Source organism: Quercus robur, chromosome 4, assembly GCF_932294415.1.
Source record: "Quercus robur chromosome 4, dhQueRobu3.1, whole genome shotgun sequence".
Classification (NCBI taxonomy): Eukaryota; Viridiplantae; Streptophyta; class Magnoliopsida; order Fagales; family Fagaceae; genus Quercus; species Quercus robur.
In genome coordinates, this window is record NC_065537.1 from 81541607 (window position 1) to 81566751 (window position 25145).

At 36.7% G+C, this 25145-nt stretch overlaps 3 protein-coding genes across 4 annotated transcripts in view; all 3 read left to right on the forward strand.

The window, feature by feature from the left end:
• Nucleotides 1-112: 112 nt before the first annotated feature.
• On the forward strand, nt 113-23521 carry LOC126723945 (putative disease resistance protein RGA4). Of its 2 annotated transcripts, none has more exons than XM_050427968.1 (3): nt 113-2472; nt 2601-2700; nt 23276-23521. In XM_050427968.1, the coding sequence occupies exons 1-2, from the start codon at nt 207-209 to the stop codon at nt 2681-2683; spliced, it is 2349 nt and encodes a 782-aa protein (XP_050283925.1). In that variant the 5' UTR covers nt 113-206; the 3' UTR covers nt 2684-2700; nt 23276-23521. The 2 variants fall into 2 exon arrangements, with proteins under 2 accessions (XP_050283925.1, XP_050283924.1); XM_050427967.1 differs by lacking the exon at nt 23276-23521 and adding an exon at nt 4590-4699.
• Nucleotides 4788-25145, forward strand: part of LOC126723946 (secreted RxLR effector protein 161-like) — a 28169-nt gene continuing 7811 nt past the window's right edge. The window contains exons 1-2 of the mRNA XM_050427969.1: nt 4788-4889; nt 23587-23805. The gene's annotated coding sequence lies outside the window, so the exon portion shown is untranslated. The remainder of the gene's footprint in view (nt 4890-23586; nt 23806-25145) is intronic.
• On the forward strand, nt 8091-8996 carry LOC126722746 (uncharacterized). Its single transcript, XM_050425898.1, has 2 exons — nt 8091-8314; nt 8450-8996. The coding sequence occupies exons 1-2, from the start codon at nt 8091-8093 to the stop codon at nt 8994-8996; spliced, it is 771 nt and encodes a 256-aa protein (XP_050281855.1).

A 25145-nucleotide genomic window follows, 5' to 3' on the forward strand; every position in this document is an offset into this window, starting at 1 on the left:
GAGGTCTACTTTACTTTAGAAACTCGGAAAAAGAATGGGTTTCCTTTATAAATAATGAACTCTCAAATTTAGATACAGACAAAAATGGTTTCCCATCAATACTTATGCTGAGTTATGATAATCTTCCTTCATATTTGAAGCAATGCTTTACTTATTGTTGTTTATTTCCAAAGGATTACAAATTTCATAAACCAACCTTGATTCAAATGTGGATCGCGCAAGAGTTCATTAGGTCTCCAAGTCAAAACCTAGAAGATGTTGGTCATGAGTATTTTATGGAATTACTTTGGAGATCATTCATTCAAGAAGTTGAAAAAGATGAAAGGGGAAATATATTACATTTCAAAATACATGACTTTATGCATGATCTTGGGATAATGGTAGCAAGATTTGATAGAACCACTTTTTATTCAAACATGGAAGACATTAATAAGAATGCCCTTCATGAGTTGGAGTCATCATTGCAAAGTCAAATCTCATTGTTTAAAGCTAATAGGGTAAGATCATTTCTTTTGCCAAGTCACCCAAATAATCCATGTACAAGATTGGATAAGTCAACTTATAATGCAATTGTTACAAGTTTTAAGTCCATTCGCTTGTTGGTTCTACATAATCTAGGGATTGAAACAATTCCAAGTTCTATTGGGAAGTTGAAGCATTTAAGGTATCTCGATTTATCTTATAATGAGCATATCAAGACTCTTCCTAATTCCATTACAAGATTACAGAATTTGCAGACACTCAAACTCACTGCTTGCACACAACTTGAAGCACTGCCAAGAGATATTACCAAGCTAGTCAACCTCATATATCTTGAGATTAGTGGCTGCATGAAAATGACTCCTATGCTGCATGGACTGGAGCTATTGCGTAATCTTCGAATAGTGCGACAATCTGTGGTTGGAAAGGACCTAAGTGAAAATATACCAATTGAACTACTTCATGGGGAAGATGCTGCATTAGAATCTAAGGTTGCAAATTTGAAAGAGAAACAATACCTTCAAGTCTTGGAAATGCATTGGATTGAAGATGAAGTTGATGAGGGGGATGTTTCTGATGAGAAGACACTTGAAGCCTTGCAGCCACATCCAAGTCTTAAAGTATTGTCTTTATATAGGTATTGGGGAGTAAGCTTCCCAACCTGGCTATCATCACTCACAAATCTTGTTGAATTGGCATTATTTGGTTGTAAGAAATGTCACCATCTACCTCCGTTGGATCAATTTCCTAAACTTAAGGTTCTTGAACTTGATTCATTGCTTGGTTTGGAGTGCATATCAAAGAGAGATAGCAATGAGGAGTTCTCTAATTCTTCATTCTTCCCATCTCTAGAGGAGCTCAAACTCAAGTATTGCCCTAAACTAAAGGGATGGTGGCAGAGGAAGGCAGAGAATCATTTACTGCCTATATTCCCTTGTCTTTCCAAGTTATGTATTAGGGGATGCCTTAATCTCACTTCAATGCCTCTATTTCCATTTCTTGAAAAGCTAGAGCTGTATTATTGTAGCTTCAAGCCTTTGGAGCAGACAACACAAATAGCAATAGCAGCAACAACAATAGCATCAAAATCCTCTTCTTCTTCTTCTACAATTTCCAACTCCTCATTCACCCCTTTCTCTAAATTAACATCTTTGGAAATTGGACGGATGAAGGAACCTCTACCGGAGGAGTTCATGCAGAATCTTAATTCTCTCAATCATCTATTGATATATGAATGTTGTGGTCCTCTCATTCAAGGTATTAGACATCTCACTACACTTAAGATATTGGACATTTGTTCTTCTGAGGTGTTTGATTTACCAAATGATGTGAATGAGATGGAATGGCAAGGCCTTAGGAATCTTAAGTTTCTAAGTCTCTTTCAGCATCTAGAATTGGAGTCCCTTCCAGTGGGGCTTCAACATGTCACCTCCCTACAAAAGCTCATGCTTGATTATTGTCCTAATTTGAACACTATACCGGAGTGGATTTGCAACCTCAAGTCTCTTCAATTACTACAAATTTTGCAATGCCCCAAATTGAAATCACTACCTGAAGGGATTTGCGGCCTCACCTCTTTGCATACACTAGAAATTTCAAAGTGTTTCAATTTGACTTTATTTCCTAAAGAGATGGGTGGTCTTGCCTCTTTGGAAGAATTGTATATTTCAGAAGTCCCCAATTTGATATCGCTTCCCGAAGGAATACATAGCCTTACATCTCTGTGTATACTAGACATTTCGAAGTGGCCCAATTTGACATCATTGCCTGAATGGATGGGTGGCCTTGCATGTTTGGAAACACTATATATTTCGGAATGCCCCAATCTGGCATTGTTGCCTAAAGGGATGCATGGCCTTACCTCTTTGAAGACATTGTGTATTGAGGATTGTCCAATCTTATTAAAAAGATGCAATAGGGAAACAGGTGAGGATTGGCATAAAATTTCTCACATCCCAAACTTGCTAAGGGACCGACAGGGAAGAAACTTAGGTATCTCTCTAAGTCACCATTTTTTATCCTAATCCTTGATAGAAAATCAATAACCCAATTTCTTCTTCTTCAACATGTTTATTGTTCTCTCTTAATATCCTCTATATTTATCGGTGATTAAATTTCAGATGAAGAACCAAATGAAACACCAAAGGAGCCTGCTCCTAAGAATTGCAGCTTAATCAAAATTTTTGGGTGCGACAAGTTTTAAACAAGTCAACAACTAAGGTATTTTCTCGTTTGTTTCTTCTTTTACTTATCTATGTTCGTCTACTTGTAAGGTTTGCATCCTAAAAATTAATTCACATATTAGGCAAAAGAAGATGTGAATTTTCCTTCATCTATTTCTCTATTTCAATAAATTATATATGTTGTATTTCCAATAGAGTTCATGAGATAATGTACCTACGGTGCTTTATTTCTCATTGTGTAAACAAACTAAAATTTGGCACATAGTGATATTTGGGTATTATTATGGGGAGAGTTGAATCTGGCACTATTGTGGGGGAGAATTGAATCTAGCAACCACACTACAGGAATTAGCTTTGCTGTGAAGGCATTTTCTTGGTTCAATTCCTCTTTCTATATGTACTACGAACTTGTGTGTGCTTCTCATGGCACAATTACTTTGAGATATGTTGATGATTTCTTTTATAAAGACTGGAAGTAGCCACGAGTCCTGCGAGAGGTGAGCCTAGAATCTAAAATCCTTTAGTGGTTTAATTTCTGCTTCTATGTCCGAGTTAATGAGATATAAAAAAAAACTCCAAATATATATATATATACTTATAAAAAAAAAATCTTAGTTAATGAGATTTGCATATTATAATTCTTGATTTTGTGTTTTTATTTTTATTTTGGAATATGCAAATATACTTTTCTCTTACAAATTAAGTTGTAATTTGTTTCCACAATTGAATCGCTTTGAAGACAATTTAGCTTTATATGTTGAGAGGTGTAGGGCAATTTTTTTTTTTTTTTTTTGGTGAAAATTCGATTTAGTCCCTTGAATTTTACTTCAATTGTCAAATTAGTCTGTAAGGTTTATTTTTTGTCCCCTGCCTTGTCAAAATGAGTCAAGTTGATCTTTATGTCCAAATATGTTAGTGACTGAAGTCATTTATTTAAAAAATAATACTCATCAAGCCAACAAGATCTATAAAATGATGCATCTCATGAATGTTTCGGTTAAATTTTAAATTTTAAAAATGGAATGTTTAAATGGCATCATTTGCTAATACATTTGGGAAAATACCAACTTGACAAAAATGAAAGTATGCTAAAAAAATGCTACTTCCTGAAAGAATTCATTGTAATGGTTTTTCATATTCTTACTCCATTCCTGGAAGAATGGCCCTCCAAAGATGCACATATACTCTATTTTTTCTCCTGTACCCGTATCCAATATGTATATATTGGTATCATACCAAATACCTGTAAAATATATACCCAATGATTTTTTTTTTTAAGTAACAATACATCTAGGATACACCTTTAATACGGCCTGGATGCCATTGTAACCCAACCCCAATAGTGAGAAATAGCCCAAATTTGTAACAATTTATATATATATATATATATATTGGTTTCAATGTTAGACACTTATCTAGTTATTTTTTATTTACTCTTTTGGGTATTGGTTTGTATTCTAAGCATCATTTTTATGGCCATGGATTCACTTTATTATTTATTATTGCTCTTAAATTGACAAACTATCTTTGACATATGGTAACTTAGATTTTTCAAGAAATAATGTATCCCCTTATTTGTACCCATATCCGTACTCATATCTTTGGATCTTAGTGGTCCTCCGTACTACGAACTACTCTTGAAAAGTCAATGATAAGCAGAAAAAAGAATATCTAAACAATATGCTCTTGTTTATGGCCCTCCTTCTCTTGAGGGTAGCTAGATTAGTCATTTGACAATTGAAGTAAAAGTCAATATACTAAATTGAATTTTAGCCTATTTTTGGGGGGTGAAGAAAAATATTTGTCTAGTTGGGAATACTAGTATGAGTCCTTGTATCAAACAATGAGTCTTGGAATGAAGCACATGTGTCTAGAAGTTCCATTCTATATAGGAATTTATATATGTGTATACCTTTTTTTTGGCAGAAATTGGCTTACAAAGTAAAGGTGAGGCCCTATCTCAGTTTATCTAAATCAGAAAGATGAAAGCTTTTAAGTATGAATTTCCTTTCTATGTGCTTCTCTTGAAGATGGTGGGCTCTCTCTCTCTCTTTCTCTCTCATTTTTTATTATTATTGTGGATATTGTTTGGTTTGATTTGATTCTTATTTATCTATTAGATGTTAGGAGGTTGATGGAGGAAGCAACACATTCTATGGAAGATTTACTGCTGGTATTCTGGATTACACATTGAAATCATTACATGCCCTTACCTCTTTTGTAGAGGTTGGAAATTCATCTGTGTCTCATCTTATGACAATGATGTAAGGGGGAAATTGGTGCCTTAAGCTTTATTACATCCTAGAGTTGGAAGGGGATCCATTTCAGCAGCATGATTTGATCATTGCGTAAATAGAGTGAAAACTGACACTTGGTGATATCAGTGTGAGATTTGTTGGGAGGATTAATTCTGGCATATACGCTGCAAAAAGTGGCTTGTTTAGCAGGTATTCTGTTAATTCATTCCTTTTTATGTAGTCTTCAAACTTGCTATTGTATCTACAAATGAAAATGATGATGATAACAATAACAATAACCAGTATCTATTCCTATATATAATGGAGGAAGCTTAATCCACAAATCCCTCCTAATAAGACACGTATACCATAAACCAATTAAAGCTCATGGTTAAAATACCTGTTAAAATACCGTTTGAAGAAAAGGGTCTACTGTTTGGTTTTAAACCGTTTCAATATTAATAAAACACAAACAAAAAAATATGAACAAACAAAATATGCAGAGAGAGAACAGAGGTTTGATATTTAGTGAGACGCAGAGAGAAAACAAAGAGAAATGCCACCTGATGGACTACTGCCACTGTCAAATGACCAAAACTGTTAGAGATCCCATAAGACGTTGGAAGAGAAATCAGAGACCGCTACTGGTAAAATTTTCAAAATTCTCATTTTTGGTTAGAATTTAGTAGTTGCAATGGAGCTTTGGTTTAAAGCAGAATTACAAGTTGTTTTGATAATACACCATTATGCCCTTCGGTTAACACTCCTATTACTTTTACCAATTATTTAACACGGTTGAACATTGATATGAAAAATATAGCATTTTTCATTGTAGATCAATATGTCTAATAGTTCAATTATTTATTTTTCTTCTTCTTCAGTATGGGTGGATTTAGAAGTTTTTTTTATTGAAAATCTAAGTTGTTTCAGTTGGTGGTGGAGGAAGGGAGGAACTTTTACTCCCTTAAGATTTTTGAATGGGGTAAATATTACATGCAATCGGTTTTCATGGGTAAGAGTGCAGCACTCTGGGTGATGCGGTGTCTAGAACACATCGTGATTGGGGTTAATCCGAAGCATTTTTTCACGTTCAGGGATGGTGATTCTGCCTATACTTTGCAACGGGGGTCCAACTCGTTTGGACAGTACGTATCTATGACTGAGCTTAAGGTTGGGGGGTTGCGGAGAACTATGATTATTCCTACTGGTAAGTCACAAGGAGGATGGAGAACTTTTGGGATTGAATTAAAAACAATATTGGAACCTTCCCAATATGCGGTGGTTGGATTGAATTTTGTACCGTACATGTATGAACATGTTTCAAAAAATCGTACTGCCAGGTCCTATGTGGAAGCTGTCAAAGCTCCTTGAAGCCTATTCAGCAGCCTTTTATCAAAGAAAAGGTCAAGGATGGTGTCGTGGAGAAGATTTTGGAGCGTTCGAGAGACAATTCTCGCACATAGGTTGTACTTTATGAAACTCAGGCTGGAAATTTTCCCCAGGCAACCATGGGTGGTGGTGAGGGTGGAGAAGGTAGTATTAATGGTAAGAATAATATTGAGGAGAAAATCCCGGAGGGAAATAAGCTCAGTATTCCTTTGAATTTTAATTCGAATTCAAAAATTGTTGAGTTTGGAAAGTTGCATGATAATAGGAGATCACGTTGGTTAGGGAGAGGTTTGATTGTGGCTATGAATAAATTTGGAAAGAGGCCGGTTTCTTGGGATAGAGTTAAGGGTGGTCAAAAAGCTGGCAACTAGGTGGTAAGGGAGAGTAATATTGATAACGTAAGTAACATAAGTAAAATAGTGGGGCTGGGCCCATGCAAGCAGACAGATAATGTAAGTAAAACAGTGGGCCTTCTGGGAAGTAAGGGGTCTGTTGTGGGCTTGGGTTTGGCAAGCCCATGTTTCTTTGAGGTTGGAGAGAGCTCTACTAATGGCCTTAATGTTCTAGAGACCTCTCATCTGAGCTGTTTAGCTAATACGAGCTTGAGTAGGAGTGAAACCACTGAACCGAAGAAACTTGAGAGTTCCAGGGACTTACCCACTACAGCGGTGATGCTTGCGACGTCGCTGGAAGTGATCTCGACCATGGGCTCTTCTGTGGCAGCGACGAAAGTGGCCGGCGAGGGTGGTCAGCTCAGCCCGGACTGGTTCGCTTCAACTCTCACCGTGCCGATAGGACTAGAGGAAGTGGCCCATGCATCCCACAACCCGATATCGGTGATCGGTGACCCGTGTGGGTTGATGGTGGTGCCGGTGGTGTCCTCGGCCACGATGTCTTCTAGTTTTGCACTGGAAGTGATGGGTGTTGATAGTCTTAGTGGTCCGAGAATTCAGACCCAGCCCTCCACCATGCCGATTAAGCCAGTGGGGCTGGTCCAGGCACACAGTGGGTCTCCTCAGGTGGCAAAGGAAGATGGGGAGGAGGATTTTGTGGGTTTGGAAGGTTCGGACACTACAAATTATGATTTTGAGTCTGAGGGAGTTAATTTACCGGGCCCCACTATTAGGGAGTTGGTTGGAGACTTGGATAAGTCTTGGGGTAATTCCAAAGAATGGATGCTACAATTGCGTGATGGTAGGCAATTAGTGATTCCATTGTCTTTGTATCGATTTCCAGATTGTATGTCAGTCTGCTCTAGTCTGGAGGGTGAGTGTGTACCAGGTAATGTGTCTATTACTAATGCAGGGCAAAGGGTTAATTGGGCAGGTGAGGATGTGGGGCTAGTAGAGTCTTTGTCCGTGGTTCCCGGGACAGAGAATGAGATGTGGGAATTTGATGAAAGGTTGAGGTGTTGTGAGAGAGGTGATGAGCCATTAGTTGTGGTAGCCTTGGCCATTGAAGGTCCGTTGGAGTTGGTGTCCAGTCAGGTGAAGGAGTTTGGGTGTAAGGAGAGTGTGGATAATTGTCAACTATCACAATGGGTAACTAATAGGATAAAGGCTTTTAAGAAATCTATGGGCACTTTGTTGGAAGGTTTTGAGGAGGAGATTACAGGATTGTTATTAGTTATAGAGGCCAAAAAGAAAGATAAATAGAAACTTGTGGGTGAACAGACGAAGTTGGTCAAGTCAGGTCAGAAAGGCTAGCGGGAGTTGAAAAATTTGTTGTCTTCTTTGAATGTTGAGTATGGTCCAAATAAAGCAAGGAGTGCAAGTTTTGAGCGGGCTGTTGTGCCTTATCAATGAATGTGAAGATTATTTCTTGGAATGTTAGGGGGTTGAATGAGCAGGATAAAAGGCTCAGGGTGAGAAATCTGATTAGGAAATGGGGGCCAGATGTGGATTATTTTCAAGAAACCAAAATTGGGCTGATTAATAGAGCGGTGATTCGTAGTTTATGGGGTGGCCAACATGTTGACTGGTCTTATTTAGGGAGTTGTGGAGCTTCTAGTGGGGATTTAGTGATGTGAGATACTCAGGTAGTGAATAAAATGGAGGAAGCAGTAGGGAGATTTTCGGTTTCTTGTAAGTTTACAAGTGTGTCAGATAAGTTTGTTTGGGCGTTTACTAGTGTTTATGGTTCTAATCTACTCTGAGACAGGAGGCTTTTATGGGAGGAACTTTGTGGCTTGGATAGCTGGTGGAGTGTTTCATGGTGTGTGGGTGGTGACTTTAATGTGGTTAGGTTCCCTTCTGAACGTTTGGGGTCTAATTCTTTCACTACTGCTATGCCGGAGTTGTCCAACTTTATTTTGGAGCAGGGTCTAAATGATTTGCCATTGCAAGGGGGTACTTTTACTTGGTCTAATGATAGAGAAGTTGCCTTGAAGGCTAGGCTGGACAGGTTTTTGTTCTCTGCAGATTGGGAGGATAAGTTTCCAACAGTTTCACAAAGACGGATTTCTAGGTTGTGCTCGGATCATTTCCCAATTGTCCTTGATGGTGGCTCTTTTCAAAGAGGGTGTATGCTGTTTAGATTTGAGAATATGTGGCTTAAGGATGAAGGTTTTGTAGATAGGGTTTGGTCTTGGTGGGATTCCTACCAGGTTTATGGTGCACCGAGTTTTATTCTGGCCAATAAATTAAAGCTCCTTAAAAATGATTTGAAAAAATGGAATGTGGAGGTGTTTGGTCATGTTGAAGCTTGAATTAAAAAATTGTGGAAGGATCTTAGTGTTCTAGAGAACATGGAGGAAAGTCGGGGATTATCAACAGAGGAAAGGGTGGAAATGGGAAGAATTCGTGATGAGTTCGAAAAAGCAACTTTGTTGGAAGAAATATGTTGGAGGCAGAAATCTAGAGTTTTTTGCGTTAGGGAAGGAGACCGGAATACTAAATTTTTTCACCGTATAGCTAACTCTCACAGGAGGGTTAATTCTATTGATAGGCTTATGGTGGGTGGGGTGCTATCTTCGGACCCAGCTGCCATAGCAGACTGTATCTCTCAGTTTTATAGGCAACTTTACTTTGAGGAGGTGGCTCACAGACCTGTCTTAGATGATGTGGATTTTTCTAGCATCTCGGTGGAAGATGCAAGTTGGCTAGATAGGCCTTTTGAGGAAGAAGAGGTGTTTGAGGTGATCTATGAGTGTAATGGTGATAAGGCACCTGGTCCAGACGGCTTTTCCATGGCATTTTTCCAGTCTTGTTGGGGTTTCTTGAAATCTGAAATTATGGTTGTATTCCACAACTTCCATACTCGGGCGGTGTTTGAGAAGAGTCTTAGTGCTTCGTTTCTTGCCCTTATTCCTAAGAAAGTGGATGCTGTGGAGGTCAAGGATTTTCGGCCTATTAGCTTAGTTGGTGGGATTTATAAGATTATTTCTAAGGTGTTGGCTAATCGGCTTCTTAGGGTGGCACATGTGCTTATTTCGGATTCATAAAATGCTTTTGTGAAGGATAGACAGATTTTGGATTCCGTCTTGATTGCTTTTGAATGTATTGATAGTAGATTGAAGTCAGGAGTTCCGGGTGTGCTGTGTGAATTGGATGCGGAGAAGGCGTATGATCATGGGAATTGGGATTTTTTGATGTATATGTTGCAGCGCTATGGTTTCTCATAGAAATGGATAAGGTATTGCATTTCAACTGTAAAGTTTTCTATCCTAATTAATGGTAGCCCAATTGATTTCTTTGGAAGTTTTAGGGGGTTTTGGCAAGGGGATCCTTTATCTCCATTGTTGTTTGATATTGTGATGGAGGCTTTAAGTTGTATGTTGGATCCGCTGGGGAATTCTCAGGCTTTTCTGTGGGTAGTACGGCTGGTCAATCAGTGATGGTGTCTCACCTTTTATTTGCAGATGATACCCTGATTTTTTGTGATGCTGAACCTTCTCAGATTGATAATTTGAGGGCGATTCTTGCTAGATTTGAGGAGGTGTCAGGGCTTCATATTAATTTGGGGAAATCCGAGTTGGTACCTGTTGGTGGGGTACCCAATTTGGAGGTTTTGGTGGGTCTGTTGGGGTGTGGACAGTCTTCTCTACCCTTGAAATATCTGGGCCTTCCATTAGGTGCAAAATTTAAGGATTTGTCTGTTTGGAATCCTATCCTAGAGAGAATGGAGAGGAGATTAGCAGGTTGGAAGAGAATGTATTTATTTAAAGGGGGTAAGGTGACACTCATTAAAAGCTCACTATCTTCTTTACCTACATACTTTCTTTCCCTTCTTCCTTTACCAGGTAAGGTGGCTAAGTGTATGGAGAAATTACAGAGAGATTTTTTGTGGAATGGGATTGGAGGTGAACCTAAAATTCATTTACTTAATTGGGCCAAGGTTTGTAGGCCTTTGCAGGTTGGGGGGTTGGGTATTAGACGGTTGGGTACCTTTAATTCTGCCTTACTGGGTAAATGGTTGTGGAGGTATGGCTTGGAGACTGATGCTTTATGGAGGAGGGTTATAGAGGCAAAATATGGGAACATATGGGGTTGGTGTACGAAGAAGGTGACAAGTCCTTATGGGGTCAGCTTGTGGAGATACATTAGAAGTGGCTGGTTGAACTTCTCTAAACTTCTTGTTTATGATGTGGGGGACGGTACTAGAGTGAAATTTTGGAAGCATGTGTGGTGTGGGGATTGTACCCTCCAAGAGGCCTTTCCGGAGCTTTACTGTCTTAGTAGGTCAAAGGATTCCTCGGTGGCTGAAGTTATGGGTTGGTCGGCTGGGAGATTTCACTGGAATGTGCAATTTCGTCATCCACCACAAGATTGGAAAGAAGAAGCCTTTGATCGGTTTATGGAGTTGGTATATTCTTCGTTAGTGCGGAGGTTTGGCCCAGATAAGGTTTGTTGGAAGCCTGCAAGGAATAGAGGTGTTGAGGTTAGAGGTTATTATAGTTCCTTCTACCCTCCTAATCTTGTTTCCTTTCCATGGAAAATGATATGGCAATTGAAGGTTCTTCCAAGGGTAGCTTTCTTTTCTTGGTCTGCTTCCTTAGGTAAGATCTTAACAACAGATAACCTTCGTAAAAGGCGAGTGATGGTGCTTGACTGGTGCTATATGTGTAAGAGGTGTGGGGAGTCAGTGGATCATCTTCTACTTCATTGTTCCATAGCTTGGGAGTTGTGGTCTTTGGTTTTTTGCTTGTTTGGTATTCAATGGGTTATGCCTCATATTGTTCTTGAGTTGTTTGAGGCTTGGGAAGGAAAGTTTGCGCGACATCGTCACATTGATGTTTGGAAATTAGTGCCTCACTACTTGATTTGGTGCATTTGGCGTGAAAGGAATGCTAGAAGCTTTGAGGGCTGCGAACGCTCTTTGCTGGAGATTAAATCCTTTTTCTTAGGCACGCTCTTTGAATGGAGTGTGGTTTTTTCTCATTTTTCTTGTTCTTCCTTTTCTATTTTTCTTGACCGTTGTTCTTTTGTTTCTTGATTTGTGCCCCTATTGTACATCCCCAATGTACTCGGTTTGACAATTTTTATTATTAATAATATTCTTACGTTATTTATCAAAACAAAAAGGGGCACAACCAAGCATGGTAACCAAGTAAGAAATCTAATTAATAGTTCAATTTCTAATTGGAGTGTACCTTTCCCTTGTTGTGTTGTTGACTTATTGTGGTGGAGGCAGAGTTATTCTGACGTAAGTTGGGTTATGAATTAGAAATAAAGGATCATTGGATGCCTTTGGAAGGAGAATGAAACTTTTATTACTGACCATATTGTCTTTGAGAAGGAAAATTTTTGTGTTGACCTATTGTCTTTGAGAAGGTGTCTATGAGAATGGTATATTTATGTAGTTTGATGTAGTGCATTTGGAATTCTTGATGTAGTTCATTAGGAAGGAGAGATGCTGGGAAATAGGGACAATAGCAGCATTGACACAGGAATTATTTTTCTATTTATGGCAAACCTTGTTCTTAATTGAAGCTTCAAAGTCTAAGAAAGCCAAATGGATGGTGTATTATTTCAATGTAGGAATTGAAGAGGTTGTAATATTTTCAGGGGTTGTTAGAGTTGGAAAGTGTAGAGGAAGGCTACTGCTATATTGTGATCTTTGAGGGTTCGCTCTATCGGGAGAGAACATGAAAAGGAATGGTATTATAGTTATGACAGTTGGAAAAGTTAAGGAGGTATTCAATCTGACTCAAGAGCATACTAGAGCTAGATGACAGGACAAGATGGTGCTGAACAACCTTGAGAAAACATGTAAGAATCTACAACCTATTAATATTTTGTGTAAGATCAATTTTTGACAGGGGTTTAAAAATTTGCACCTATTACAAAGAATAAATTTTATTTGGTTAAAATCAATATTTTCCATGAACACTATTCTCCAGTTAGATACCTACTTGACTCTTTTTTTGTTCTTGGTTTAGTTTTGGTTGATTGGATGAGGTTTGATCCTTCAGCAATTTCAGATTTTGTTTGTCCATTTCTCTGGTGCATTTTGGTTAATGTTCCTCTTCTATAAGTAGATCAATTTTATCTATTCTTTTTTTGGAACCTGTTTTGTGGTGGTTGAGTTTTGGAGTTGGTTAGCTGAATCTTATTTACTAATACAAAGTCAATGGTGCCTTTTCTCTGCATGTTATTTGGTCTTTGCATTATGTGGCAGGCGTGTTTTTATATAAAAGAAGCTAGATTACTTAAGAAACCAAAGCTTTCTTAGTGTCCTACTTTTTCACAAAGTTTGTCAATGTCAAATGAAAATTATAAGCACTGCAACATTGCTATTTTTTTTTTTTTTCCCCTTATGACCAAAAGTGAAGTGCAAATCTAGTGTGTAAAAAAGAGGAAAAATTAGAAGAACCAACTTGGGATTCTACTTTAAGAGATTTAAAGTGGATGTGTGGTGTGATCCTCAATAACCAAGTACTATTTCTAAGCCTTTTGTTATTTCAACTATTGAATTATTAACATTCTGTTGTAGGTTTAGACAAATGGCGATCTACTTAATTTGGTTTCAAAGCTTAATCAAACAATGATCTTATCTGCATTTGCGTCCCTTAATGATCATGTGAAGTAACGAAAAATTTGAATTTTCTAAACAAGCATAGAAAGATTACATGCTAGATAGAATTAGACAGAAGGTATCTACCAGTTGCAAGGAGCTTAAGTCATTTTAGATGCTATAGCAACCCTAGCAAATATTTAGAACCCTAAACATGCTTTTTATAGCTTAATCACTTTTAAACTAAACTAATGATATTAGTCCAAGTGTAAATGATTTAACCAATTTCCATAAAACTAAAACTATACTAAGCAATGCATATCAATATAAAAGCACAATGGAAAAAGGGAAAAAGCAAGCAAACCAAATCAAACCAAATACCAAGAAGTGTTTATGATGTAGGACAAATTAGGGATTTGCCTATGTTTAGTTGTGGTGGGTTTAAGTTTAGGAAAGAAGAAGAATTTAGAGAGAAGTTACATATTTAGAAAAATTTACGCTAGAATGATTCTATATATATATATTTGCATATTTATGTTATTCAATTATTCCAAAATTTTATTGCTTTTTATACCATTTTTATGAAGTAAAAATAGGGCCATAAATGAGTTGAGTTTTGTCAAGTATTGAATGTTTGAGCTTGACTCAATAACAAATATAAAATGTTTAAGTTTGACTTGAGTTTTAACTAAGCTTGCAAATTATGTTTGAGCTTGAGCTTGTTAGGTTGTCTTAGCTTGACTTGATTCATTAGTCAAACCATGCTTAAGCTCAAACTCAAGCCTAAATTTTTTTTGCTTGAGCTCAGCTCATTTATCAAATAAACCAGAAATTAAAACTCAAGTTTAGCTTGTTTATGAACAAACAAACAAATATGACGAGTTTTTTTATCGAACCAAACCGGAGTTGTTTATGAACAAATTGGTTTATTTATAGCCTAAGTAGAATGAATTACTACTTTAAATCATTTGAAGTCCTATTTATTTTAATTTTTTAAATATATCATTTTGAAAGATAACAATAATGTTCTTTTTCCCCCTTTCCATTAAAGCTCAAACTTCATTATTTTATTTTCCTCTTTTCCCCAATACATTCAATTTTTATTTTTTATTTGTTATTTTTTTTGGTAGATTTTGAACCTTAAAAGAAATTGATAAAAAATGAAAAAAAAATTTTGAATGAATTTTGTCATGTAAAGGAAACTACAACGCGTTGAATATAAATATGATAAAGAAAATTAACATTTCAGTGAAAAAAAAAACATAAAATAATTCACAAAAAAATAATAATTAAAGGGGATGAGAAAGTTTTAAGTTGTAAGCTACCTATTTATTTCAATCAAAAGGGAAAAATTTATTTCAATATATAAAAATATTACATGCTATGTGTCATCCGTAAGAATTGTAAGAGGATCATTTGTCACCATTTTTTGCTTTCAGCACGTGCATTGATGATAAGATGACAAGTCATGGGAGAGCAGTACACATTGTATGCTACACAATGCATACTACCTATGTTTGTTCAATTAAATATTCTAACTTTTACTTTCGTTCAATTTAGTCTTTTAACTTTAAATTTTATTCAATTCAATTCTCTCATTAGTCTCTGTTTAAATTGTGTCATTAGTGACCTAAAACAATGTATTTTTGAAAAAAAAAAGTTAAAAAAATAGAAATTAATATTAAAAAAAATATTTTTATCAAAAAATCAAAATATATAATCACTGAACCAAAAAAAAAAAAAAATTTTGGGAATATTCATTAGAAAATTAAATTTAATTGATTGCATACCTTATAATCACAATTCAAGAGACAAAGATTGAGGGGAAACAGAATGGAGACCTAGATCTGGGCAATGAGAAGGAGAGAGAGTATGAGTAATTTTAGAGCTAGTTTGGTTTTTTTTTTTTTTTTTTTTTTAATAAAAGAATTAAAATCTTTAATAAGATTTAAAAGATTTAATAAAAGTATGAGTAATTAAATTTAATAAAATTTTTAAAATCATTAATTAAATTTGCATATTTTTTAATTAAAAAAATCAAAGATCAAAACTATGTGGTTTTGATGGGTCAATAACTGCACATTTCTAGCATAAACTAATAGGAATACTAAATGGAATAAAATTGAAATTTAGATGACTGAATTGTATAAACATAACGTTAGAGGACTAAATGGAGCAGTAGACAAACTTTGAGGTGCAATTTGTAATTTAGCAAAAGAAAATAATTATATGAAAAAATCAAAAAAGTGGTGGTATATGTAATTTTGGTCAGTCTAGTCCATCGACAAATATCGCTGACATCTCACCTTCTCAGTTCTCACAAAGATAGCAATCATTCAATTCCCAATAAGAAATGTTGAAAGGAGTTTTGTTTGACATTGCTGTGCGAATCATAGAGAAAGCAGATCATCTCTCAGGCGAAGAGATCGGACAACTCTGGGGTGTCAAAGATGAGATTGTAAAACTCGGGGTGAGGGTTTCCACAGTCAGGGCTGTGCTTCTGGATGCAGAGGAGGGGAAGCAGAGCAATGAAGTCAAAGAGTGGCTGAAAAGGCTGGATGATGCCATTTATGATGCAGACAACTTGGTGGATGACATCTCCACTGAAGCTTTACGATGGGAAGTGATGACATGGAATAAGAAGGCAGAATAGGTACGCATCTTCTTTTCCAAATCGAGACAGTTTGCATATGGTCATAAGGATAAGACAATGAGGGAGAGGCTAGATGCCATGTCAAGGGATATGGAGTTGTTCCACTTCGAGGAACGTCTTGTGGAGACACAAGATAGGAATAGGGTGAGAGAGAAGACTCTTTCTCCTGTAAAATTTGTTGGGAGAGAGGAAGATAAGCAGGAGATTAGAGAATTCCTTTTTGATCCTAATGTTGAAGAGAATGTTTCAATCCTCTCTATAGTTGGAGTGGGAGGGATAGGAAAGACTGTGTTAGCTAAACTCATATTTGATGATGAGAAGGAACATTTTGAGCAAAAAATTTGGGTGTGTGTATCTGATAACTTTGATGTAAAAATAATTGTTCAAAAAATCTTAGAGTTTGTAAAAAAAAAAAAAAAAAAAAAAAAAAAAAAAAAAGAAACAAGAAAACCTTGAAATGAAAACATTGATCAATGATCTTAAGAAAGAAATTCATGGAAAGAGATGCTTACTTGTGTTGGACAACTTGTGGAATGAAGATCCTGTAAAATGGCTTAACTTAAAAGACATTTTGGTTGGTGTTAGTGCAAGAGGTAGCAAAGTATTAGTGACAACACGCAATGCATTGGTCGCAAAGAATGTACGAAGTTGTCACATATTATTTTTAAAAGTTTTTAAGTCCAGAGGATTCTTGGACTTTATTTAGGCATATGGCATTTGAAAATGGACAAGAGCCAAGGAATTCAATCATGGGGTATATTGGATGGCGAATCGCGATGTGGTATAAAGGACTCCCTCTTTTCATAATGACTATAGGAGGTCTACTTTACTTGAGGTGGTGTAAAGGACTCCCTCTTTTCATAATGACTATAGGAGGTCTACTTTACTTTAGAAACTCAGAAAAAGAATGGGTTTCCTTTATATATAATGAACTCTCAAATTTGGATATAGACAAAAATGGTTTCCCATCAATACTTATGCTGAGTTATGATAATATTCCATTGAATTTTAGTCCCTTGAATTTTACTTCAATTGTCAAATTAGTCTGTAATGTTTAATTTTTGTCAAATTAGTCTGAGTTTATCTTTATGTCCAAATATGTTAGCAATTGAAGTCATTTATTTAAAAAATAACACTCATCAAGCCAACAAGATCTATAATGATGCATCTCATGAATGTTTTTGGTTAAATTTGAAATTTAAAAAAAGCAATGTTTAAATAGCATCATTTGCTAATACATTTTGAAAAAAGACCAAATTGACTCATTTTTACAAAATGAGAGTCTGACTTGACAAAAATTAAAGTGTGCTACTTCCTGAAAGAATTCATTCTAGTGGTTTTTCATATTATTTCTCCCAACTCCTGCAAGAATGGCCCTTCAAAGATGCACATATACTTTATTTTTTCTCTCGTATATGTGTCCAATATGTATATGTTGGTATCATACTGGATACCTCTAAGATACATACCCAATGAATTTTTTTTAAGTTACAATACATCTAGGATACGCCTTGACCATTGTAACCCAACCCCAAATAGTGAGAAATAGCCCAAATTTGTAACAATTTATATATATATATATATATATTTTTTTTTTTGATAAGTAATAAAAATTTATTAATATAAAAAAATAAGAGACACCCAACTACATAGGAAGTATACAGGGGTGTACATATCAAATACAAAAGTTGCATAAATCAAGTAAATCCAAAATTGAAGAAAGTGGTTGGTTTCTCCACATTAAGAACTAGTCCAATAAGGTTCTAAAAAATAAAAGCTTGAGATTAGGCATAGAATGCTCACTGTCTTCAAAACACCTACTATTTCTTTCTTTCCAAATACACCACATCAAACAATGAGGAACAACAATCCATATATATCCATTATGACGGCGACCTAATCGACCTTGCCAGCAAGCAAGAATCTCAACAACGGACATTGGCATAACCCAACAAACTTCAAATAAACCAAAAAACATATCCCAGAGCTCCAAAGCAATTGGACAATGAAGGAATAGATGGTCAATTGTTTCACTATTACACGCACATATAACAACAATCCAAAATGCAAGCCTTTCTTTTCTTTAAATTGTCAATTATCAGACATTTCCCCAAGGCAACAATCCATACAAAGAAAGTCACTCTAGAAGGAATCTTCTACTTTCAAATACTCTTTCAAGGGAAAAATTGCTCACTATGGCTAGCTAGAAGATGGTAATACGCACTAACCATAAACCCTTTACTCTTATAAGGTAACCAATATCTCTTATCCTCTTCAATCTCCCTTATGGGAGTGCCACAAATGGTATCCAGAAAGCTTCCAATTGCTGATTATGCACATTCCTACAAAAATGTATATCCCAATGAAGGACTCCATTGGTTTACCTCATTAGATCAGCCACACTTGCTTCTTTGTTTCAACAAATCCTGTATAATTTAGGATATCAATCTGTAAGAGAAGATGTTCCACACCATTGATCTAGCCAGAACTGCACTTTTGATCCATCTCCAATTTCATACAAGATTGACCGAGATAAAGAGGGCCACCCTCGTCTAATATTTTTTAACAAACTGACTCCATATGAACCAGAGAATGAGCTAGAACACCAACCACCCCATTTACAACCATACTTCACCTCTATCACTTGTCGCCAAAGAGCATCCCTTTCTTGCCTAAATCTCCATAATCACTTTCCTAATAGAGCTACATTAAAAATTCTCAAGTTCCTAATCCCCAAACAACTTGAAGAAAGTGGAACACAAACAGTAGCCCAATTAACAAGATGAAATTTGGGCTCATCCCCTAGGACACCCCATAGAAAGTTCTGCCTTGCAATTTGGTTAGCCATTGAAGCAGGAATAGGAAATAAAGAAATAAAATAAGTAGGAAGATTTGAGAGAGTGCTTTTAATTAAAGTGACTCTACCTCCCTTGGATAAATATAATTTTTTCCAACCTGCTAATTTTCTTTCCACCACTTCCGGAATAAATTGTCTTGTTCTTCAATTTTGCCCCCAAAGGAAGACCCAAATATTTCATCAAATCCACTGAATTTACTATGAAATCACTCTGAGTAATTGTCCTTACCCAACAATTTCTCCACACCAAGATTTCCTGGCTTATCCATCACAACCATAGGCAGAGAGAAAGCTAGTGATTCAACAGTTAGAGGCAGCGAAGACCCCTCAGTAGACTGAAAAGCATCCTCAGAACAGACATCTGAAACCCAATCCTCCACAACAACATCATCCCTTTCTTCCTGTCCTAATATTATCTCCTTAAATTCTGCTGCCACCCCTGGTGCTATCACCAACTGATTTGAGTGATCCACACTATCAACGACATCTCCCGGTGGCAAAGAAATTTGAATCGGAACTGCCACCCTTGAATCTCTTAATTTAAGGACCCACTGATCGGAATTCCCCCATTTTTTTGATGTTGTCTGTATGCTCATGGATGATCCTTTGGATGTCACATTGCAAGGCCACGTAACCATCGGAACATAGGGACTAATCCATGGAAGCATCGGAACACAGAGACTCATCCACAGAAGCTTCGGAATTGTTGATCATTGAGAGAAGCTTCTTGGTGCATGTCGATTCCATTTGGGTCGGAGTTGGCTTAACATCGGTCTTATCACTACCCACTAGAGAAGCTATTGTTGATGTTGAAGTATTTGGGTGAGAGTAAGGAATGTGCGAGGAAGGCTTAGAGCATGTTTGGATGCAGTGAGTTTTGAGTGATATGATCCTGTTTTCATCACTCATGATCCAAAATTGATGGGGCCCATGGAAGAGCAGTTGTTTGGATGATATCACTCATCATCCATGACTCAGTTTTGGTGATTCTGTGACTCAAAAAAATGAGTGATGAAGAGGGAAAGTGAAAACACATTTCACCTGTTTTCATAACTCATTTTCCGTTAGTGGCAAGTTTGTAATATTGCTGAGATTGTGGCCCCTTTGTGGGACCTGCGTGAGGGACATGTCTACATCAAGTCCTCAGCACCAACGACTTTCTCTCTCTTTCCCTTTTCTCCTTTCTCCTTCTCCCAGCAGCAAACCAACATTTCTTCAAAAACCCAGCAACTGTGAAGAATGAAACCCAGCAACCAAAGACTACCCTCCACCTGATTTGCAGAGTTCTCTGTATCTCCTTGGCAAGATCAAAATTTTTTGAAGGTGAAGAAGCTGAAGAAGCCGCCGATGACTTCAACCTCCACCGGTCCACCACTCCCTAAATTTTATTTTACAAAACCTTAAAAAACAAAAACCAAAAAAACAAACCCCACAATAGACCAAGAACCCAGATTCCAAAAACCCATATGCACACAACCCAGATTGGATATCTTTCTAACCCACATGTACAAAATTATGAAAATTAAAACAGTAACTTACAGAGGTCAGTGGGTTCGGGAAAAGAAAAAAATAAAACCCGAAGAATCCAAAATTAACAAAAACAAAGAAAGTACAGCGCCGACAAAAATTTACAGAGCCAAAAAAAAGGGAAAAGGAAAACGAAGCTTTCAGTTACCGAGTCAAAGAACCGAAGATCAGTGTGAATCTAGAACAGTGATCAAAGAGCTCCGAATCCAAAACCGAGAGCAGAAAATTAAGCGGTGGCGGCAACGGATCGGCGGTAGAGCTTGCTGAAGACGTGGAGCGCAGTGATGAAGCCGATGAAGTAGAGGCTCATGACGAGCATGACGATCGGCGAGATCTTCAGGAAGGAGGATAAGCGGATTTTGTGTTGGATTTTGGTGGTATCTCCAGAGGTTTTAGGCGGCGTCTCCGATGGCTGGGCTGAGTCCTAGTCGGTTTGGAGGTTTGGGTATTTGTGGGTTTTGAAATGAACATCTGTTGGTACTGAAGGGGAAGAAAATGAAATGAAGAGAGTGAGGGTGAGGCGGGTAGGCTAATCGAATTTATGATAGGTGCTCAGGCATGGGTCCCCAAAAAGTAAAAAAAAATTGAGTGAAGGGAAACTGAAAATATGTGCCAAACAGGGGGTTGTAAGAAATTGGGGTATTTTAAGTGATGAGTGATGAGTGATGGGTGATGGGTGATGGGTGATGAGTGATGAGTGACGAAAATTGAGTGATGAGTGATGATTGGCCATTTTTTTAAACCAAACAAGCCCTTAGAGTGTGGGTGGGTTTGATTTTGTGTCAAAATGGAAGGGATAGTGGGTTGGGATGGTCTGGGCAGCCACTTAAAAATAGGATTTTTTTTGGGCTTATTATTGTTAATGGGCTTTGGGTTTGGAACTTGGCCAATCGAAGAGTCCACCTCAAGAACCTTGGACCAGCTAATCCCCTACTTACCATTAGGCCCATGTTCCATCCTAATATAAAGATCCATAATCTACCCACCTTCAGTTCTATTTGAAACAATTCCATTTATGACAGACGTGATCTTCGCCCCAATTTGTGCTTTTTCCTTCCCAAAGTTGCTCTCGCTTGAATCATGGGTTTGATTACTAGGATTTGCAAAATTTGAATTCTGAGAATTTAGCATTAATTGTTTTCCTTTCTTTCCTCCACTACCATCGTTCTGGTCGCTCTCCGCTGCAGCTAGCCTGTGTGTTTTGGATTCAACTTGTTGGCCTTTCACCACCGCTGTCACAAATGATTTGGAGGCTTTATTTTCAATCCCAGATAGATTCTTTAGGGGTAGTTTAACGGCAAGAGTCTTTGGAACAATAGCCCTCCTCAAGTGAAATCCAAAGCGTCTCCAACCACTACCTAATTTTCCTTCCAGTACCACTATGAAACCTTTCTGATGGCTGTGTAAAAGTTTTGAAATCATAAGAAAAGAGCCATGTGCATTGGAACCCAATTGCAAAATAAAAACTGTATCTCATCTCTGACGGTTCGTGCAAAGTGTCTAGGACACTTAGTGGAAATAAATTCCCCCATCATAGATAACAATCTCTTTGCACTCTCTTTGCCCATGAACACTGACCGTAATGAATCTTTGCCTCTCTCATTAATACGTAATAAGTAAAAAGTATCGCCTACTTCAATAGAAAATTCAAATGATTTTGACTCAACGAAGAAAAAGATAGAACCACCCATAACAAAGTATCAAAAGAAACAGGAAAAGATAGAACCACCCATGATTTTAACTATTTTCTTTTTTCTTTTTCACAAAGAGAGCAATCTCCTCTTAGGGCCTCACATCCCGAAAACATACTTTCATTGATATATATATATATATATATATATATATATATTGGTTTCAATGTTAGACACTTATCTAGTTATTTTTTATTTACTCTTTTAGGTATTGGTTTGTATTCGAAACATCATTTTATGGCCATGGATTCACTTTATTATCTATTATTGCTCTTAAATTGACATATACTTAACAATATATAAAAAATAATAAATGGTTAACAACGTATTGAAAAACATAAAAAATATATTTAATAATTATTTAATACACCTATCTCTGACAAATATTAACTTAGGGTATATTTGGTAGACTGTAATAGGCATTGTAAAGTAATAGTTATTACTATAGTTTAGCTATTCAATAGTTTGGTTATGTTTTTATTACAGAGAATAATCATTCCTCATAAATAGTTATTCTTTAAAATGAGGAATAATTGCTATTCATTTCTAAAAGAGGTGTAATAGCTATTCCTTAATAGGTGTATTGATTTCTACAATTAATATATTTTTAAATAAACAAATTTTTCATATGCACATAACAATTATGAAAATAAAAAATCATAAAAAATAACTAATCTCTCTTTTAAATTTAAAAAATATTATTTTTTAGGAAATATAATTATGAGTAAGATTTTTCCTAAAATATATCTCAAGTTTGATTTAAAATGCTTTTATTCCATTGTCTTCAGGATTCTATTATTGTGTTGTCACCAAACAAATGAATAGTAATAACCATTACGTTACAACATTTTGTATTCTTTGAAATATCTATTCCTATTCCTATATAATTACCGTTACAGTCTACCAAACGTGTCCTTTGTTTTTTCAAGAAATGATGTATCCCCTTATCTGTACTCATATTTGTGCATCTTAGTGGTCCTCCGTACTACGAACTACTCTCAGAAAGTTAATGATAAGCAAAAAAAAAGAGTTAATGGCTCTAATTGTGGGATATCTAAACAATATGCTCTTGTTTATGGCCCTCCTTCTCTTGAGGGTAGCTAGATTAGTCATTTGACAATTGAAGTAAAAGTCAATATACTAAATTGAATTTTAACCCATTTTTGGGGGGGTGGAGAAAAATATGTCTAGATGTGCATACTAGTACGAGTCCTTGTATCAAACAATGAGTCCTAGAATGAAGCACATGTGTCTAGAAGTTCCATTCTGTATATGAATTTATATGTGTATGCTTTTTTTGGCAGAAATTGGCTTACAAAGTAAAGGTGAGGCCCTATCTCAGTTTATCTAAATCATAAAGATGAAAGCTTTTAAATATGAATTTCCTTCCTATGTGCTTCTCTTGAAGATGGTGGGTTCTCTCTCTCTCTCTCTCTCTCTCTCTCTCTCTCTCTCATATTTTTATTATGGAGATTGTTTGGTTTGATTTGATTCTTATTTATCTATTAGCTGTGAGGAGGTTGATGGAGGAAGCAACACATTCTATGGAAGATTTATTGCTGGTATTCTGGATTACGCATTGAAATCATTACATGCCTTTACTTTTTTTGTAGAGGCTGGAAATTCATCTGTCTCATCTCATGACAATGACGTGAGGGGGAAACTGGTTCCCTAAGCTTTTTTACATCCTAGAGTTGGAAGGGGATCCATTTCAGCGGCATGATATGATCATTGCGTAAAGAGAGTGAAAACTGACACTTAGTGATATTGGTGTGAGATTTGTTGGGAGGATTAATTTTGGCATATACACTGCAAAAAGTGGCTCATTTAGCAGGTATTCTGTTAATTCATTCCTTTTTATGTAGTCTTCAAACTTGTCATTGTGTCTACAAATGAAAATGATGATGATAACAATAACAATGACCAATATCTATTCCTATATATAATGGAGGAAGCTTAATCCACAAATCCCTCTTGATAAGCCACGTATACGATAAACCAATTAAAACATGGTTAATATGCCCGTTAAAATACTGTTTGAAGAAAAGAGTCTACCGTTTGATTTTAAACCGTTTCAATATTAATAAAACACAAGGGGTTTGAGTTTGTTGCCAGTTGAGTGGAGCCATATATTTATAGAACATATCAAAGCAAAATCCAACACAAGCCTTTATAAAATGTGATTTTTTTAAAAATTGAGGCCTAGCTACCTTGGATTAGTCACAAAATTGAGGCCTGGCTACCTCAGATTAGTCATAAAATTCTTTGGTTTTTTCTTTTTCTTGGTTATCATGGGAGGTTCCATTTTCTTTTTCGTCGAGTCCAAAACATTTGAATTTTCGGTTGAGGAGGGAGGTACTTATTATATGTTATGTACATAAGAAAGAAATAAGGATTCTCTCCAGTCAGTTTTCATGGGTAAAGAGAGTGCTAAATGTTTGCTAACTAAAGTGGAGGATCTCATGTCAAATATACCTTCTAGAAACTTTGCAAGAACCTTCAGGGATGGTAGTAAGGTTTTTATTTTGCAACTGGGTTCCAATGCACATGGAAGCTTTCTTATGATCTCTAAACTTTTTCATGGCTGTCGGAAGGGTTTCATCATTGTGCTGGAAGGAAAGCTAGGTAGCGGGTGGAAAGGATTTGGATTTCATCTATGCAAGGCTATTGCTTCCGACACATTTATCGTCAAACCTCCATCTCAATCTGTTTTGAACCCGATAGGGCAAAATATTAGGCAGCAAAAATCTTTTTTGTTGGCAATGGTGGATGATGATCGGAAACAAAAGAGCTGACCTCCTTGTCTTTTCCGATTCGAGAGACCCAGCCTCTAGGGAAGTCTTTGTCGCTTTCATCAGTCTCAATGTCCCTAGCGGTAGTTGTTCTAAGTTCCAATGTGGTGGTGGATGTGCCAATAATGCCGTTGATGTCGTTGATGGACTCTGATAAGGTCGATGACGCCAGGTATGAGTTATTGGCGCTGACTGACTCGAATCAAGCCTCCAATGTAGTCGAGGCTGATCTTCTTGGTTCCGATGAGGCCAAGAATGAGTCGGCATGTACCACAGATAGTGACGAGAGCTTAAAGCAAGACTTCCGACTGATTCTTCAGTAGCATTTCGGCAATGTAGTCAAGAAATGGGGGAATTCAGAGCAGTGGGTACTTGAACTACG